The sequence below is a fragment of the Haemaphysalis longicornis genome, unplaced genomic scaffold (assembly GCF_048455015.1).
Source record: "Haemaphysalis longicornis isolate Haplotype H1 unplaced genomic scaffold, Haemaphysalis longicornis Haplotype H1 scaffold_5, whole genome shotgun sequence".
Classification (NCBI taxonomy): Eukaryota; Metazoa; Arthropoda; class Arachnida; order Ixodida; family Ixodidae; genus Haemaphysalis; species Haemaphysalis longicornis.
In genome coordinates, this window is record NW_027526385.1 from 76,277,839 (window position 1) to 76,297,383 (window position 19,545).

The window sequence follows — 19,545 nt, forward strand, 5'->3', positions numbered from 1 at the left end:
CAAACGCTTTGCTGGGAACTCCGGAGGGAGCGTAAAACGATACAAGGACAGGCTGTAGTCAAGCCCAGCCCAAGAACAGCGTCGCTGTTAGAAATACCGAAGTGGGAGAGAATATGTGGGACACAATTTTGTCACCGCGAGACGGGCAAGATTAGATATCTGTCATAGCAGGGCAGGGCGAGCAACGCATCTTCACTCTCACACTCGGCCGCTGAAGCGTGTACGAGCAAAACATGTTGAGCAAAGAAAGTGACCCCTGGCGCCAAGCTCTGAATGTGATCAGCGCTACCGTTTGAAGCGAAGTAAAAGGCAGGATAGCGAGCGTGATTGGACGCGCACGCGCACATGGATGTCTCGACACCAGAAGTGCAACGTCAGATGTCGCGGCAATGCATTTTGCCACGCGCTCGCGTGCTCCGGCCTATTTTGACGCCGGGTGTACGTACCACTTTTCCAGAATAACCACAGCAACTCTCGGCTGTGCCTAACGTTTGCGTTTGTGGTGTACGGCGCGAAACGGTACCTGTTGCTTGACGTTCAGTAAGCAATTTTTTGACTGGGTGCCGGTTTGAGGTGTTAAGACATCAGGCATAATGTCATAAACCTCAAAATGGGGAGTTAGGCCTAACCTCTTGTGGCTAACAGCCTTACGGCACGCAGAGCAGCGTCATTGTTCTTCTCGTTACTGTTCTTCTCATTACGGATTCTTTGGTTGTCGCCTGAGTTTTCCAAATTACTCCGACCATGTCGAAATGGAGCAGTCGGATTTGCGCCGGCTTCATAATGCGACGGACCCAGGTTCGATGCCGGCCACGGGAAGCCTTTTTTTCTTTTCTTTTTTCTTTCACTTCACCCAGAATCATTCATCATCGGTGTCAGATAAAGTTGGATTTACTGCAAGGCGTAGTGACGTACAACGGCATGAATGCGGGCACTGAAGCTTCGTTTTAAAATAGGGCCGTATCCGAAATTACTGAGTGGATCGTGTCGCATTTACTCCCAAGGAAGTGGCCCAGCTCGCTGCCCCCGAAATAAAAAAAAATTACACCATCCTCCCGTGGGGAACCATGAGGACGATGAGAAGCATCATGGGGGTTCCGTGTAGGTTCCATTGTGTTGCCGTTATGTCGTTTCATTTATCGGAGCCCGAACGGGAACGTAGTGTGAACCCCCAAGTAGAGACAGAGAAATGTAGAGAAATGTAGACAGCGAAGAGACCGACACCCGCGTTACCTGATCGAACACATCCTGGTTCTCGTCTTTCTTTATTGCGTGCTCACGCTCCTACCCCGCTGCCCGTCGTCTTAGTCCTCTCTGGTTGAGCTGCAAGGCGCGTGGCGCTTCCCGCCACAGCTTTCCCACGGGAAATTCAACATCCTCCTCTAAAGTTTTCAGTTCGTCGTATCCGTTGACGTTCGGCTTCGCGTGCCTTCGTTGTATCAGTAGCTTCTTGATGTAGTTTGAATGAGTGAAGGGCATAAGGCGCGTTCGTAACACACGCTCCCGTCTCGGTTTGTAGCGCAGTGGGAAGAGCGCCACGTACCTCCCGTTGCGGCCAGAGAGTCGTGGGATCGGAACCGGGCGCCGTCCAACTATTTCTTTTTATAGTGGACTGCGCTGACGTCAGCCCAAACGCTGACGGGGCTGAAGAGACGCGCATGCGCAGTAGAGTGCAGACGGCGGACAACGACAACGAGGGAGGGAGGGACACAGCCCCGAGCATGAGATGCTTCGCATCTAAAATGGCACAGCGTGCACTAGTGGTGCAAAGCTGGAAAAACAGCAGAGCTGAAGGCCCCCCTCCCTTTGTCGGAGACCCGGCTGTTGCGCCTCCACATGGATTTCCGAACTTGCCGCACAAAGTGCTCCATGACGCAAGAACAGTACGAGAGCTTTGGTAGCCCGTACGGCCTGGTGTGGGTCCGACCAAGGATCCAAAACTGCCCTCAGTTCAAAGCCTGCGTGGTCGGCATACGCAGAAATGTTACGGGAGCCTGCCTTGGCACTGTGAAGTTTGAACATGCGCAGATGACAAGTTCGATATCTTCCCTTAAATGTGTTTGCTTCGCTGAAAAAGAGCTTCTGTATCGGCTTATACATACCCACCTTATACAGCGCAATGGAAACCTAGGGCATATTTTAGGTAAAATAAAGGCACACAACCGACAGCAACAGCATTCCTACACCTTGGGTTGTTGTTTTTTTTATGATAGCCAAGGAAAAAAAGAACCACTTCGTTAAAGACGGTGTCGAAGGTAGATAGAAGAAGGCAAGACGGCTCGGTGGGGAAGAGGGAATCAAAGGGGGTGGGAAAACAGCATATGGGTAAACGTCGATTCATAATCGTAATCAAAAGACACTCGCTCGTTGGGAGGAGGTCCTGATGCGGAGGCTTCGAGTTGGGGTCGCCTTATCCCCAGCAGTGACCCACGCTTGGCCTGCCCACTATCACGCACGGTTTGCGGACACCTGTCTCTTTTGTACGGTCCCTGCGTCCGAAGCCGACACAAGCCACCTTCTATGGACCTGCCCTGCCCTTCAAACCTCTCGCCTGCAACACCTCCGGGGCACAGGGCTCCATCCTGGGAGACCCCCTGATCTACAGCGGTGGATCTGGGGCCCTCGGTACCGGTCTCTGCTGATGTTTCTGCGTGAAACAAATGTGATGTTGTAGATACAACTGTTATGCCGTAAGGCAAACTCTCGCAAGGAGGATGAAGTAGCTTTATTTTGTCCAGAGGAAAGGCCTAGTTACGGCCGGTGTGCTTCAGACGACGGCCAGGATGTCTTGCAAAAAAAAAAAAAAAGACACTGAAGAACCCTGTAACTAATGTAGTGTTCGCGCCCGTTCCATTAATTGAGGTCCACTAACGGGCACTATAACCGTCGTAGTTTGTACACATTCGCTTAGAGTTCTTCCAGATGACAAGCTCATGAAGGGCTCGTCGTTCACGTATCAGACAACCTTAGAAAGACCCTTTCCTAGGGAAAAATGAATAAACGTGTCACTCGGAACTCATGCATTGTAAGGGTTTTTGTACGTCATTCGGGAGGGCGTGCATGGGAAGCGAGCAGTTGATCCCAACCTCGGGGAAAGTGAAGTCATGTCCATACTAGACGACAAAGGTTAGGGTCAGGGTGCGGCCGACAAAAGGGACATTCAGGGGAGGGAGTGTCGTAATGTGTATGAGTACATTTACGGACGATACCTGGAGTACAGGCCGAGTTTTAGCGTAGACCGTATTAACGAAGATTCCTTTCGACGACGTTTGTGGCGACTTCAGACACCCGACGTCAATGCTCTGGCATTGACACCGAATCTCGGTGCAATCATCCGATTTCGCCACTTCGCGTTTCAACGCAATCCGTCACATTCCCCGCCAGAAAGGCAACTGGGGGGTATCGGTGACACCGGACAATCTGCGCCGGTCTCGCTCGCAGTGTGTGCAGCCGCTCTGCCTCTGCTGCCGTAAAATCAGGCGCGCAAGTGTGGCGTATCGATTAGGTCTGCTCGGGGGAGGAGGGCGCTTGGCACCCCTGGCCGCGACCTTCGCCGCCGCCGCCGCCGCACACCACGCTGGCCATCACGTCCACGCAACGACCGTCACCCGCACTCGCACACAGTCCCGCGATTTATTTTCCCCGGGCGAGAACTCTTTTCGAGGGGTTCCCGACACAGTGACCTGTGGCCCAGTCGATATCTGGGGCGGAAATCTAGGCCTTCCTTAAACGGGCCCGCCCCTGTGTGAATTAAAAATGTACTGGGAAGAAAACCGGGGCACGTTTGTGTCCTGTCAATCAATAGCGCTTTTCCTTGTTTGTTTGTTTGTTTTATTTTGTTGTAAGAATGAAAGTAACTTGACGAGACGCGAGATGAGCGGGGCCTTCCAAAAAACCCCTTCCTCCCACGCATTGCATATTGTATTTATTTAATTACTTATCGCTACTGCTACATCGAACTTTGGGTGATTTTGCAGGAGTGAGGGGAGAAACATAACATGTCGCGTACTTGGGGGTAATTATACTAAATACAGAACGATGTGTTAAACAAGCACAGCAGCCGAACAAATACCAAGCATGATTGCACGGTAATTCAATGGCCCACAAAGGACGTGCGTTATATTTGGGAGCACAAGGGAAGTTTTGGCACTACTTATTACAGAATAAAGAGAAAGTTGTGCTACTTCGAAAAAAAAAGTAGACAACTTGGGAGTAAAATTATTAAGTGATGTGATAGTTACAATATGGCTGGGAAGACAATCTCGATCCCTTACCACCTATGGAAGATAAAAGTATTTAAAAGAGTCATTTAATGTGCAGTGTGTTATTATTTATCCTATATATATATATATATATATATATATATATATATATATATATATATATATATATATATATATATATATATATATATAGAGAGAGAGAGAGAGAGAGAGAGAGAGAGAGAGAGAGAGAGAGGGGGGTGGGGGGGGGGGGGCTGGACGCCCGTATGAAGACAATGCATTACTAACGTTTCGACCGGCGACCGGTCTTCCGCTTGGTAACCACGAAGCCGCAGCTGTTTTTCTGGTGGAAGCAAGCAACAGATGCGTCAACGTGCTCGCCATTAATAGCAGGTCTAAGATTACTGTGCCCGATTGTCAAAGCCCTGCTGTTACGTCAACGCTCGGATTCAACAACCAAACAAACAGGCTTCGGTTTAACGGGGTGAGCAAAATAGCAATCACCGGCGTATTTCCGCTCAAATCCCGTGGTCAAAGGTGCCTATTTTGGGACGCTAACGAAAAAAAGTGATCTATATCGTGTTCCTTACGATGTCCGGCTTGTTATCGTGTGTTGCTCCGCGTCATCGCCCGTTGTACCGTTGCCTGTATAGATCGTTAGACTGCGTTGCGCCGTGTTCTGTGCGACGTGCAGTTGGGGACAAACTCCAAAATACGCGGTCTGAGCTACCAAAATTTAGTTTCTGCCTCGTTACTTAATAAAGATAATCAACCAAACAATCGGTCAATCAGACAATCTGCTGCGCGGTTAATTGTTGCTAATCCTCCCGCGCGTGTTGGAGGCGACGCTCTAACGTCTGATGTGCCGCAAACGAACACCGATCAAGTTCTGGGACGCCAGACACGGAGTGATTAGACCGTTAGGTGTCCAGGTGACATTTGTCCCCTACCGTATACGTCTGAGTCAGCGGGTGAAGAAACGTGACTACGCTGGGTGAAACTCTGTGTGTTCGTACGTTGTTTCTGTTTGTGGTTAGGTGTTGTCCGACACAAAATTTGTTACGAGAGGGACAATCCAGTTATTAGTATGTGTTGCCCAACGAAGCGAGATTAGCCTTGCACATAACTTCTGGCAAGTGCTCCGCCTAAGCAACACCATATCGTATCAAAGACATGGAGTTACCACTCATTCCTAAGTCCCGTACTGATTGCCAAATTACCAGCAGGGGACAAGATCACTTCTCTTCGTGAAGTACAGTGGGCCTTAGCTGTTAGCTGTTCTTGTTGGTTGTTGCAGGTTTGTCTCGGAAACTACGGCTACAGTTACACCGCCGTAAAACCAGACGGTAATGAACCTGACGACCAGCGCTGACCTGACGCGTGCAACTACTGGTCTACGGGGTAAAAATAGCCCAAACGCCAGTTTGCGCTTTTGGACAGATGAACCACACCAAAATTTTAAAGAGATAAAGTTATCTACACTCGGGAACAAGTTAAGAACGGCAATAGCTCATGCACGGTATCACTCCGCCTAAGCGACGGACCCGGATGTGAATGGGCACACGCGTTTTCAAAGGACATTGCTATGCGTGATATCGTCTGTCTTTTCTTACGTAGTTTGTTTATCATCGCTGCAGTAGTTTATAAGCATATTAAGTCTTCAAAATCCCGGAAACGGCTCGTGCCATTTTCAAAATATTCCCAGTAACGAACTACTTGCACCACGCGGAGTAACATCCGGCTGCGGTGAAGAGGCACAGCGGCAACTTCCATTGCCGTTCTTAAGTTGTACCTGAGTATATCTGCTACTACTTTTAATACTACCTGAGGTGTTCCCAATTGCCAGTATCGGGGTGATTTCTAGACGATATTCTTTTCAGGGGAGTTGATAGAACGGGAAGAAAGCGCCTGCATGTCCCTCTTCCGGATTTCCCGAAAATTTTCGTTCGAGGCCACGTAAGAAAGTATGTGGCTTTAACGGCAAAGTTCGCTCGTATTAAACCAACCGACCCACTCTGTGCAAAGCATGGAATAATATTTGTAGCGGGCAGGGTCCAGACAATTTTAATTGTCCCTATCCTTGTCCCTATCCTGTTTTCCTGCTAGTTATTCTGACCGCGCGGGCAGCCTTTACATCATCTCTTAGACTAAGGCCCACTTAATGCATTACCTTACTCGTACAATAGTACATAGTTTCAATCCAGTCAGACGTGCAGCTTTTGTCAAACGTTTTTAAGCCATTCCTGAGAATTCCAAATACAACAGAGTGAGACTGAACTGTTTTATGCCAGAAAGATGGCAAAGGCAAATTTCTTTCTTGCTGTCATAAAACAAACTGGACACAGTTGAACGTTAGACCTTTCCATTGAATTCCTTGTAACCAAAGAATGTTTGACGTGGCCAAGGAAATGTTACCAAAGGCTGTACGTCCTGCACGTTAATCAATTAACCTGCGGAGATACTTAGCCGCAACTGCGAGATTTTGTGAACATGCGTAAAGTCATTGCTACAAAAAGTAGTTTGGCGTCTTTTTTGTAACACTAATTCTTGTAACATTATTAGATGTCTGTAATACGAACGTGATTAGACGAATATCCTCGAACCGGTTCCGCCATGTGTTCAGAGTCCCGTCTGCTAAGCAGCAACGAATTGTTTGTAACTCAGTTACGTGGCTGTGATTTTTTTTTTTACTTTTTTTTCGTCGTAAATGTTTTAAGATGCTGTATTTCACCGTTTCAACAGCATGCACGAGAGTGTCAGGTAGTACATAGGGGCGGAAGGGGACATTGGCAGAAGGTACGTGTTGGTCGCAATGCGGTTAGTTTTCTTCTTTTTTTTTTTTATTTCGGGGCTTTAAATCCCTGTTACACGTGTTATGTCTGGCTGCGATAGCTCGTGCTGATAAGAAATACAATACATCGCACAGCTATGAATGCGGGATATGAACCAAACTGTATTAAAACACTCCACAATGCGATCGTCGTACAAATACGTATATATTTATTTAAACGCCTGGTGTGAACTGTAGTTTGTTTCCTACATTCCACTGCCCGAGGTTTGTAGAAAGAACTACGCTAAAGTGGTAATATTTTTATCCACAAGTCGGCGAAACGGGGGATCAGCAATCTATAGGTTTATAAAAAGTAAAATGTGATCTATTAGCTAGGATATATCCTAATTTCTTACTCAGTTCATTCATCAATTTCTAGCGGCTAATTTCATTCAGAAAAAAGCCAGCGGGTCTTCTACATGAGCGCAATTCGTGGCTGTGCACGTCCAAAATTCAACGGCTTTCATGCCCGTCCCAATGTCGGGATGCGCCCACACGCGACATGACTATCGAACGTCCCATGTCCGGAAAAGCGCACTACGCGTCTAGTGCAGCCCCCGCCTATTCATTTCTGCTTCGTAAAATAAAATCGAACAGGAATACGAAGCGCTTCACTCACCCCATGACCCAATTCAAGAACTTGTATTGCAGGGAAGCCAGCTTTCCGAACCGCGGCCGACGCAGGAGGCAACTTCTGGTCGAGGCAAGCGAAAACAAAACCAAGAAGCGAAATCGGCAGCTGGCGAAACCAACCGCTAGCAGCGCCCTTTTTTACCCTAGTGGCCAGTTGCCGCTTGCAATGCCGCGCCGTCGCGGCGCGAACGTCGGAGCTCCCGAACACGCTCCCGAAGTCCAAGGACGCTCGTTGGCTTCATGCGGGCTGTCGTTTGTACCCAACTTCCTTCCTGGAAGTACATGTTTTAACCTTTGAGAAATCGTTTTTTTTTTTCCTGATGTGTTTCCGGGGCGGGACGCCGCCCGCGCATACAGTCGAGGCAGCCATCGACCAAACATCGGCGAAGGTGAATGTTTAGAACACTGCACTGGTCTTCGATCGAAATTGAGGCTACCGTTACCTGCGGTGGTTCTGCGGCGAGTGCTAAATTATGGATACACTTCTGAAAGCAAAGAAAAGACGTAGCGCACCCGACAATCACTCAGTTTATTGGTAAATATCTCAGCGATGTTTAACTTCAAAACGATTTTCGGCGTGACTAGCCACGCAACTAAACTTCGTTGCACGCAAGAAAAGATCTATATCGTATATGTCAGTTCCAGATGACTGTGAAGTTTAAAGCACGAGTTTTATCCAAAATACGATTCGTAAGGGTCACGAAGGGGATCCCTTGTAGCGTTTCGGTTGGCATACCCACGAATTGTTGACTCTCTTGAGAGCACGACTATGCGGAGCGCAATTTGTAATTTGAAATTTGTTTGTTTTCATGATGTAGTGTACGCAAAACACTTTATAAAACCCTGCAGATATGCCGAGAGCTCCAGTTGCACAGAAAAGAAAACTTAAATTGATTGCTGCAGCACATTGCGCATAAAATGCGAATGTCGTCTGCTTTAGGGCGATTATAGCGCCTCTAGTGGTTGTGAACGGTTGCACTTACTTTAACGCGTGAAATTTCTTTTAATAATAACTAAAACTTGTCCGTAATAATATTTTATTAATAAAATTTATAATATAAAGGTCAGTGTTAAGCGGTTATTAAAACCAATTTTAGCTAATGTGCAGTACCCCCGTGCGACGGCTACGTTGCACCTGTTATTTTGGCCGGCGCCATCAGCAATCGTCGGATGATTAAAACAAGTTCAATGATCGAACTGTAGCCGTTAACGGTAACTCGGCCTGTGTAGACGCCGGTTAAAATTTTAGGCAGTGGAGAAGTATTATAAACTGCCTATAACTCCACAGCAGTCGTCTCCGGCGTGGTCTAGTGGCTAGGATATCTGGCTTTCACCCAGAAGGCCCGGGTTCGATTCCCGGCGTCGGAACGGTTTCGGTCTCATGGTGTAATGGTTAGCACTCTGGACTTTGAATCCAGCGATCCGAGTTCAAATCTCGGTGAGACCTCATTTTTGTTTGCGTCGTTCAAAGTCGTTTTGTATTTATTCCTCGGCTTATGCGTTGTGCCTCTTTTGAATTCTATTGTACTGCGTGGCAGTTTTGTTCTCACACTGTGCACCGTTTTTTTTTTATTATTATTCGCACGAGACCCAAATTTTAAGACTCGTCTTGCCTGTGTGAACGCTGTGAGCGACCAGGAGTACGCCGTCGTCAACCGGTCTCATGGTGTAATGGTTAGCACTCTGGACTTTGAATCCAGCGATCCGAGTTCAAATCTCGGTGAGACCTTTTTCTTTCTTACATTCAACATTTTATATTAAGCGGCTTTCGCGTTAGTGCGCAGCCGTTTCATGACACGTTGCCCCCGAACCGCGGCTGTTTTGTTTTTAAAGACGGCACGCTTTCTCGAGCTACTTAAACGCGAAAATTTTGGTCTCTTTGTCCCTCGATTCTGCCCTCTGGCCAAAAGTGCAAATGAAACCTTTAAGGAGAAGTTTATTGTGTTGCGACGATAACTGGAACACTTTAAAAAATTTTCCTGAGCGATCCGCCGCTCTGTTCACGCTCAAACTTCACACAAAGGTCGCATTTTGTGGTCTATTTTGTTTGACACCGGGAACAACAACATTAGTTACCTGTTTATTCTGAAAATAAATAAAAACGATTTTCGCCTATGGGAAAATGGCGGCGATTTGGACGTGCGAGCCCGAAAACCGGGTTTTCTGATCGTCTGTTAGCCCATTTCTAGGTGCATTTTCTGATCGTCTGCTGCACCATTTGGCTCCGTACGTGAATCCCAAACATGCGTTTCACTCTGCAGGTGGTTCCGCCGTTCCAACATCAACTTGCGCTGGCTCGCACGTCCAAATCAGCGGCCATTTTCCCATAGGCGAAAATCGTTTTTATTTATTTTCAGAATAAACAGGTAAGTACCGTTGTTGTTGCCGGTGTCAAACAAAATAGACCACAAAATGCGACCTTTGTGTGAAGTTTGAGCGCGAACAGAGCGGCGGATCGCTCAGGAAAAATTTTTAAAGTGTTCCAGTTATCGCCGCAACACCCTAGACAAAACTTCTCCAAACCACCAAATCCATACTTGTCAACATTGTTCAGAAAAAAAAAAAAAAAAAACGAACACATTAGCCACATTTGAGGTAAAACATCAACAGTGTTCTTTTAACCACAAATCCGTGACTGGTTGAGTTTTACGATCAAATAACAAAATACGCGTTGAAATGTGACCCAAAAATAGAGAGAGCATGCGACCAGTTCGAACCTCGTGACGGCGTTGATCGTCTTTCGACGACATTTGCAGCGAAGTCAGCAGATACGCGGCCATTTTTTTTTATTCTATCTATTGTGGACTTAAATTACTCGTCTTGCCTAACTTCAGCTAACAGGAGTAAGGAATCGCGGTTCATCGGTAGTCATGAACCCGCACAGTCAGCCGAGACGGCTTGAACCAAAGTATCGCCTCGAAATGCAAAAACCATCTGCGCGATAATGTGTGCCCGCTAGTGCGTCGCACATGACTATAAGCATCTAGCAAACTTTGCGCGCAACAGCAACATCGCAACTATGAAATATCATAGCAAGACTGACTGACCCTGGCGCTGACACACTTCATCCCTGACGTCCAGTGCACGAGTTGACTACTTTTCCCTACAAAAAGTTTTCTGCCGTTGGTAGAGCTCGCAGAAATCACGCTTTGCCACCATGGAAATCCGGAAATGCGACTTCGTATCGTAACGGCACTGATTTCATAAGAATAATTACAAGTTGGATGAATGGGCGGCTAGAGATGAGACTAAACATGTTTATTGTTTCTTAGTAAAGAGTCCTTAGGGTGGCCTCCTCATTCCAGGAGTCCATTGGCACGGGCCGCGTCTTCTGCCCTCTCCACCAACTTGCGCTGGACGTCGAGGGAAGAGCTGGCCAAGGCGCTCTCCCAAAGCTCATAAGTGTGGAAGGATTGGGCGGGTCAAGTGGGCTTTGTGTACAGCCGCCGACCATATGAAAAAAGTGTTCCAGACTCCCTGCAGAAGCGGCACAAACGGGGATACAGAGTGGGGGCTATGTAGTGGTTTCTGCTAGGGTGGGGGTAAGTATTAGTTTGCAGGGCACGAAGTGTTCTATCGTGGCCCTTGGGTAGTTGTTTGTGCGGTGGGGCGTTCGTTTGTCTTTGTAGCCGATAGTGCGTGGTAATCTCATGAAACGAGATTAGAGGGAGCGGACGCAGATCTTCTTCTTCAGGTGCTCGGCCGGCTGTGAGATGGGCAGTCTCGTTCCCCGAGAGTCCAATGTGCGCAGGCGCCCAGATTATCTTGGCGGGTCTTCTTAGTGGCTTCTGTTGAAGTATTTTAAGTGCAGTTTTGTGTATTCTCCCGCAGGAAAAGTTGCGACAAGCCTCTTGAGAGTCAGTAATTACGGTCTCAACTTGAGTTTGGGTAAGCGCCAAGGCAATGGCCGCTTCCTCGGCGGCTAGAGACATGTACATAGGTGTAATTTGGCCGCTGAAATGCGAATTAACGCAATATGCTCTTGAGGCAGTGCATGCATTTTCTTGGTGTAAATGATTGTCAGCTACAACCATAATTTAATCACTCCTGCTATGTAACGCATTCTACCCATTGTAGGGTTGTTCGTTTTGGGGTTTTATATATCTTTAACATCGGGGGAAGGGGGGAAGCGGGTGCTATTTCTCAAACTGATGATCGGAGAGAAATGTTTTTTTTTTTTCCCTTCGTAAAAGCATTCCGAAATTCGAGTTTTCTAGGGTCAAATCTACAGATGTGCTACATAATACACTCAATTTATTTTATCAGGTGTCATGAGATCCTTTAAAGGAGCCATGAAGAGAAAATACAACTTCGTGTAATTTGAAAGAACTAGGATTCAGTATCTCACTCAGCTCCAAAAGATGTTTTTTAACGAAAAAAAAAAAAAGCAAGAAGTATTTTAAACACTTCTTGCTTTTTTTTTCGTTCAAATTTTGCGCCAGTGACGTCTTATGAGCAAGAATGACGTCATACGGGCCAACAATAAAACAATTTTCAGTGCGTTGACTGCACGTTAGCATTCAAGTGATGCGGTCAAATGGAACTAGAGGCTCCATTACAGACGTCGTCATCTGTCGTCGCGACAGGTCAGTTTGGCGGCCGCCAATCGCACAAACAAGGTTCCGTGACGTCACAGAAAAGTTGCGGGAAATAGGCTAGGGGGTCGCGACTGCTTTACACGTTTTCTTTTGTATCTCCGTTATCATTGTTATCGGGACTAAGCAGTCTTTCTAATAAACCCAACTTGTATTTTCTCTTCATGGCTCCTTTAATGCGTGAATGTTTCTTTCAAGCTGGTAATCGGGGGGATATTGATTTTCAGCTAGATGCTCTCCGAAATTTGGCGTTTGGAAATAAATCAGTAGTGATGACAGTAATGAGCACTGATAACTTCTAACGAAACATTTTATTCACAAGCTGGGCATCTAATCTTTACATTATTGTTTACATACATTGTCTGCAGCCGCAACATGTCGGTCTCCATTCGAGACCTGTCCCATCATTGAACGTACCTCAGCCAGGCGAAAGTTATCTCGACATCACAGCTTCCATTAGCTGGGCACAATGTCAGTGCACCATTTCCCAGCTTGGGGTGGCGAGCAGTAGTCATGCCAATACTCAACCAGTTCAAAAGCTGCATTTGTGGGGGCTTGCTTCCAGCAAGTACTGGTTGAGAAGGGTGGACCGTCAGCCCACAACTGTGCAGATCGATACCTTGAAAGGGTCCATTTGGGGAGAAATCAGGTTCAGCCCAATTCTTCTGAAACATGTTTGGTGTAAAAATAGGGTAGAATTCGTTGAACCATGTGGCAATTCCCAGTCGCGGCATCATTTTGGCGACTGACGTTGACGAATTTGAAAATATCAAACTAGGACATATTATGCACATTTGATACATTTATAACCTGTACGTCACAATCTACAACTAAAACCACAGTTTCAGGCTTTTCAATTACTGCATAGTTTTCAACCGACCTGGTTTCCAACAGACCATGGCATGCTGGGAACCTGATGGTAGTAATGTTTTCGTGCAAGCATTTTTAACCACAAGTGATCACAGATCACAGAAAAAGCGACTTGCTTCCCAGACGTGTCCATAACAACACGTCCCTCTTCCCAAGCAATGTAGCAGGCTGCGCCAACTAATACTCACTAGAGCTACAAAATAAGTTAATCTAGTGGCTCCAATACTCATCAAGCCTGCACTGGTAGCTAGACGTAGAGCTAGATATCACTATTCAGCCCACAGCAATGCTATACTAATGGCCACACCAACTGGAGCTGTTAGCCCATGCTCATATAAAGCTTCCCACAGGGCTAGTGCAACAATTAGGTTCAATGACTATCTACGGAACATCTCCCCAGTTCCAGTGTTCGGGCAAGCTTCCAACATGCCACAGCAGTAAGCAACAAACCTCAGAGATACTTCACCCGGCATTTGCAGCGTGAAGAGTACTGCCTACATTCACAGGCTACCTTACAGTGAGTGCACTCCCTGCATAAGCCACTGCAAGTGACGATAAGAGATGCTAGCAAATAAAAAGAATAAAACGAACAGTGAAATTTTATTAGCAACCCATTTATTTACTTCAGCTCTTTGACCTGGAGACCTGGAAAGCAAAAAGAAGTACAACAACCACAGATTAGAAAACACTAACACATTCAATCGTTGCACGAACAAAGCAAGACGTATCAAGAAAAAACAGCATCCTACCTCACATCTCCCCATCAATTTCCCCTCGTAACTGCCTGCACTGCGACACTTCCCTCACAACATACACCTACTCTACTCACGCCCCCCACCACCTCCTTTCGCTAGGTAGTGGGATAACGTGCTGACCAGCTTAGCACCGGAGCGACAAGAAGCCCTAGTGCAACAGGACTTGACAAGCTGACCACTAAACTCATACCTCACCTTTTTTTTCCACAAGGAAGTTTCTTCATCTTCCCGTAAGATATCCAAGAAGGCGAACAGTGATAGTTAAACAATGCACACAGTACAGTAAAAGCTCGCTAATTTGAACTTGGTTAATTTGAACTCACACCCCGGTCCCGACACAGCCCTGTATATTTTAATGGGGGAAAACTCCCAATATTTCAAACACGTCAGTATCCAGAAAGGTTAATTCAAACTATGATCCCCTGGTTTCCACCACACCTGGCAGAAGTCGGCCCACAGTGATTAGAATGTGTTGCAAATTCAAAACAAACCAAATTTACTAGAGACTCAAAACAACGGAACAGAAAAACAACAACGTGGCGCACGCGCTACATTCCTGCAACAGCTTATTTAGTGTCTACGGAGGGCGCCGCGTCACTGGCAACAGTGCTCCGGTGCATGCCTTTATTATATACAAAGTGTTATTTATGAAACCACCTGCCACAAATGCTTAGTAGCGCCTAATTCGTGACAACAAGTCCAGCAGTGGCTTCTTTGGGCTTTGGCCGTGCACTGTGGCGCCATCTCCGTTCATTCTGGTGCCCACCCGCTAATTCAAACTCCACTTAATTCAAACAATTTTATGGTCCCCTTTGAGTTCGAATCAACGAGCTTTTACTGCACCAGCATTTTCGTCATCTGGCTAACCATGTTTTTCACTCGTCAACATGGTACACCGTGGCACCTCTGGTCTCAACCAGCTCTCCAAAAACAACACCACAGTGTGCATTTTTAAAACCAAGCTGGCAAGTATAACCATCTCCACTGAAACCTGAGCAAGAGTGCCGGCAGCTTCAAGAGTCTACAATCGCCCAGTCGTTTTTCTTGGCAGTGGCCTATGTTGGCAGCCGCCAATCACACAAACAAATTCTGCGACATCACAGAGGAATCGCCAGAAAGTGGATGGGGAGTCGCCACTGTTTCACATTACTTGCAAAGATCTCCTGTGCTTGACTGAAGTTCACAATACAACTATTGCCACTGTTATCGGAACAAGTAGTCTTAGCGGGTAGCCACATGCAGCGACAGGGACAAGTGATGCGAAAAACGTACTCGGTCGGTAAAGCAAAATGTGGGCAACAACGACAAAGTGAGGAAAAAAAAAAAAAAAAAATAAAGCCTGTATTTTGCCTTTACGACCCCTTTTTAACACTACAGGAACTGAACCTCGCTTGCACTGTGCACATTACTGACACTGCAGTACACAGCGCAAACCTAAGTACTATCGGCGACAAATGAAACGCGAACACGAAATTATGAACCTGAACACACAAATAGCGCGATTTCTTTCCATGCAAGCCAAAATGACGCGTACTAAGTTACAAAAAGTTGGGAAAAGTGGATTTCCAAACATACCAATAGCAAGCCATTATATGAACTCTACGAACAGCATTTTCCAATTTTGCACGTTCTGGTTTATATTTTCGTGTCCATGTTTCATTTGACGCCGATAGTACCTACACCACACTCAACACTCCCAACACTACTGTGGGGCCAAAATGACTGCAAAAACTCGTCCATGCAAGAAGCAGTAGTGCCAAACCTCTATGATGTGCAGGTCGCAAACAGGATAAGCTGGAAAGACAAGTGTTGTGCGAGCAATTTTTGTGCTTTCGGCAGTGGCACCGTGATTTTCAGTAAAGCAACTTGGGGAATTCGTGCCAGCGAGCATCTAACAGGACTAATACCCGTGCTACATGAGCGTTTGAAAGGACATTTCAGCCGAATGGCCTTCGAAATTTCAATTCAAACTGGAAGGAGTTCCGTCGATCTAGACGGCAATTCTCAAAGGTAGTTGAAAGTTTCCGCGTTCACCCACCATGGTTTGGTGTTGCCACTGCTGCAGTTTTATTATTGAGCAAAAAGTACCAGTTTCCACGTAATTGTAGAGGGAATGATAGAGAACAAAAACAAGTGAAAAGTTATAAAGACCGGGCACTTCAAAAAGTTTTACTCGCAAATAATTGTTTTCGTAATTACAGCATTTGGATACTGCGCCCAAAAGTATGGCAGTTCGCATTTCAAAGGCATTTGAGAACCTCAAAGGCTGTTCAATGGAGCTGTTTTGACTCAGATGGCATTCCAACCAAAGGCCTTTGAAAAACATTGTGTAGCAGATCAAAGATGTCATTTGAGTCAAATGGCGTTCAACTCGAAGGCCTTCAAAAAGCTCATGTAGCACGAGCATGAGTGAAGTAGGGGACAAAACGCGCCAGAAGCGGGGGAAAAAAAAAAAAAAAAGAAAAAAAAAAAGCGCGAAACGGGATTGCGGTTAGTGCATGTTTTGTCGCTTTACGAAGTGCTCTTCAATGTTCGCTAGCAAGACGAATTACTTAGAAAACAACTTCCTCAACTTTTATGCTTTAGTTCTCTAAGGCAACACCTGTGGCATTACGCATGTACAGGTGCCGTCAGAAGTAATTGGAGCACGGGAGCTGTGGCCGAACCGCATAGGAGCGCTGTGTAGCTGCACCAACAGTAAACGACAGGAGCAGAACATGCATGCGTGCCTGGCGACGGTGATAGCCCATCTATACTTCTCAACCCACTTCGAGCATTATTCGCAGCATCCTGGTCTCAGAGATGGCGCTGTTAGCAGAGGCAGTATCCGGCAGCGTCACTCCCACACATTCAGCGCACCCGAGCTGCTGGAGAAGCATTGTGTTTACAGGGAGCTGAAGTGAACATTTTTATCTTCTAATATTTTCAGGTGTCTCTGTTATCAGCGGCATCGCCGCGACCAGTATGCCTCAAACAACGCTCGAAACCGCGTTAAAAGAAGCGAGTTGAGAAGTACACAGGGTCTACCGCCGTCGGCAGGTGCGCTGTGTGTTCTGCTCCTTTAGTTTACCGCCGTTGCAGCTATCAGGCACTCCTATGCGGTTCGACCACAGCTCCCATGCTGCAATTACTTCCGACGGCACCTGTACCTATGCGCCGCTTTTTGGCCGTGCACTCCCGGCATGCTGCTCCATCATTGCTTGGAACGGTTTCATTCCACGTTTTCTATTTCCCATTTACCAGAAGAAACTTAAGCTCAACGCTGTCAGCACTTCCAGAACATCAAACAACCTTTCCCAAGAACGATCTAGGGGCACTCTGCTGATCACACTCCTATGGCACTTGCCAATCCACGACCCACGAGCTTAAAAACCATAATGCACCAACGAAAAGAGCTTGACAGTTTCATGAAAATGTTCCTTACAGACAAGTTTGCCGATTTTTGAAACTCACTTCGCCACCGATATTTAAAAATAACGCAATTGCTAGACAGCAAACACCTAGTGCGAGCTAGCTAAACTAAAAATGCGTTCCTAGTAGTTCGCTCCCTCGTTTAGGTTTTTTTATTTCAGCAGCGGCGGCGTTCGCCCCGTGCTCGCATAGTCCGGGAAATTGTGCCCCCCCCCCCCTCCCCCACTGCACGGGTGGCACGGCTCAGCAGAGAACGAGAAATGAAACAAAGCAAGCCAACTAGAGCACCAGTTGCTGCATGAAAGGGGCTTTCTCCTGCCGCGAAACCTATCCGGCTTCAGTCGGCAGGTTATTTCCTGCCCGCTACATTCCCGAAGTCCGTCTGCAGTCATCGAACAATTTTCAGTACAGAAAAGCTAAGCCAGACGAGTAAATGCATTGTTTCCCCACTTCGACAGACTGCTCGGAAAAGGCCACACGCACGAAAACAAAACGGCACTTTCACAGCTGCCACCAACGCGAGGTGAAGCGCATTTCTGCGCTCGTAACAAAAGCCACGACTGATGGCTTCCTTGTCGCCCCATGCACACCTCCAAACTGCGCTCGCGCATCCAAAAGTGGCAACTCTAGTACCCAATACGTAACAGTTTTGCCATTAAAAACTCATTCCCTGCACACCAACGCTGTGTCAAGAATTTACCGTCCCTTCTGTTTCGTTACGCACACCGTGTTCACACCACGTCAAGTAGTTGCCGTGGAACAGACTACGAAAACACGCACTCACCTGGGGGAAGGGACTGCTTCAGCTTCTCAGCCTTCTCTTTCTCGGTGACGACAATGGTGTACAGGTATTTGCTGCATCGCACCTTGAACTTGGTCACGTTGTCCGGGTTCTTCTTGATCTTCACGGCTGCGCAATGTTGACACGGGTTGTAAGCGGCCACGGATCTACGCTTGACCAAGATCGATCATAAGAAGGCTAACTGCGGAACTCACACTTGGCGTCTTTCCGCCTCGCCGTCAGCAGGAACTCCTTGATTTCTTTGAGCTGCTTCGGCTGCAGAAACGCGAGAAGAGCAAGAGAAAACGCGATTAGTATCGACACAACTGGAGTCGTCAATACATTTGCTGTCGCACGGCAACATTGCACGTTGCATTCGCTGCTTTTCAGCAACCGTAGCACATGGAAGCCCTCGCACGTCGGCTGTCGGTTATATTTTTCACATTAATGTAGCAAAATTAGCATGCAGGAACACCGAAAGTTTCTGCTTAGAAACCACGGCGACGCGAGACGAACACCACTCACCATTGTGAATTATTCCACGGACAGCCTGAAATAAAAAAAAAGATATTAGCGTATTAAATGACGTATAACACTTGTTACAGAACTCAATATCAACGAATTGAGGAGCCACAATTTAATGATTAAAGCAGATTTTAAAAGCACCAAGCATTACCTCCTACGGGTTGACGGCTCCGTGTTAAAAGAAAGGGAAGTCAGCCGCACACGGAAGCACCGATGTTTCGTAGTCGCGTGAAAATAAAACTACTGCTTTAACTTAAACAAATACATAAAATTACTCATTTTTTTTTCTTAGTGTACACATTATTTTAAGATATCACAATTTTTACATTACTTAGATGCGACACTAATTGCTGTGGCTTGTTAGCTTTGCGGCTTTGTTATCATTACAGTGTATCACGTGCTTCGCTTCTCTTTCATTGCTTTTGGAGGTGGCTCGCAATGCCGAGCATAAGGCGAAAGGTTGATTCGTCTACTCGGAACAGTGATGACGAGCGAACACCACTTTTTGAGGCGGACCAAATCCCGTCCACATCAGGGGTAAGTCAATTTAAGTTCCCACTCAGTGTCATTGTTCCTAACTGATTGTGAATTTGTACATTTTCTTCCTTGTTGCTGTGCACAAATCAACTGTCATTCATCAGAAGTTTAGGATCAAAGTTTCGTTCCCGAAAACTGCATTCTTTTCGACACTTTCCGACAAATGTCCGCTAAGCATGTAGCAACATTCCCGTTGCTTTGTTAACTTTACTGTATGATGTCTATTTATAAGGTGCACGAATAAGTTCATTGATCGTTGTCATTGATCGTTGTGATGTGGTCCCGTGTGGTGGTTTATCAGAGATGGTCGCTCATTGATAGCGCACGAGTGCGTAATTAAGTCTCTTATAATTAATAACTGACGTTTAGTGAGTGTTACTACATG

At 46.6% G+C, this 19,545-nt stretch overlaps 3 protein-coding genes and 3 non-coding genes across 6 annotated transcripts in view; 4 read left to right on the forward strand and 2 right to left on the reverse strand.

Moving 5' to 3' along the window:
- LOC144138445 (uncharacterized) overlaps positions 1-7,772 on the reverse strand; it is a 35,251-nt gene extending 27,479 nt beyond the window's left edge. The window contains exon 1 of the mRNA XM_077670728.1: positions 7,673-7,772. The gene's annotated coding sequence lies outside the window, so the exon portion shown is untranslated. The remainder of the gene's footprint in view (positions 1-7,672) is intronic.
- A 1,210-nt stretch (positions 7,773-8,982) lies between these two features.
- On the forward strand, positions 8,983-9,054 carry Trnae-uuc (transfer RNA glutamic acid (anticodon UUC)). Its single transcript has one exon. It is a non-coding gene; the product is annotated as a tRNA-Glu (tRNA).
- Positions 9,055-9,061: 7 nt separating this feature from the next.
- Trnaq-uug (transfer RNA glutamine (anticodon UUG)) lies at positions 9,062-9,133 on the forward strand. Its single transcript has one exon. It is a non-coding gene; the product is annotated as a tRNA-Gln (tRNA).
- A 210-nt stretch (positions 9,134-9,343) lies between these two features.
- Positions 9,344-9,415, forward strand: Trnaq-uug (transfer RNA glutamine (anticodon UUG)). The gene has a single exon. It is a non-coding gene; the product is annotated as a tRNA-Gln (tRNA).
- Positions 9,416-13,749: 4,334 nt separating this feature from the next.
- Rpl38 (ribosomal protein L38) lies at positions 13,750-18,888 on the reverse strand. The gene is made up of 5 exons (XM_077670730.1): positions 18,775-18,888; positions 18,624-18,648; positions 18,314-18,374; positions 18,102-18,227; positions 13,750-13,796 (listed from the first exon to the last, which is right to left on the reverse strand). Exons 2-5 carry the CDS (start codon positions 18,624-18,626, stop codon positions 13,771-13,773), a joined length of 216 nt encoding a protein of 71 aa, XP_077526856.1. The 5' UTR covers positions 18,627-18,648; positions 18,775-18,888; the 3' UTR covers positions 13,750-13,770.
- A 113-nt stretch (positions 18,889-19,001) lies between these two features.
- The window catches only part of Clc-b (chloride channel protein 7), a 65,123-nt gene continuing 64,579 nt past the window's right edge, over positions 19,002-19,545 (forward strand). The window contains exon 1 of the mRNA XM_077670729.1: positions 19,002-19,160. Coding sequence (XP_077526855.1) covers positions 19,062-19,160 — 99 coding nt within the window. The 5' untranslated portion in view covers positions 19,002-19,061. The remainder of the gene's footprint in view (positions 19,161-19,545) is intronic.

What these genes read in the sequence shown, in the direction of transcription:
- Rpl38 (XM_077670730.1), bottom strand. An exon ending in GAGGCGGAAAGACGCCAAGT is followed by an intron (nt 18,228 to 18,313) that starts GTGAGTTCCGCA and finishes AACATTGCGCAG; the next exon opens with CCGTGAAGATCAAGAAGAAC. An exon ending in GAAGCAGTCCCTTCCCCCAG is followed by an intron (nt 13,797 to 18,101) that starts GTGAGTGCGTGT and finishes TTTGCTTTCCAG; the next exon opens with GTCTCCAGGTCAAAGAGCTG.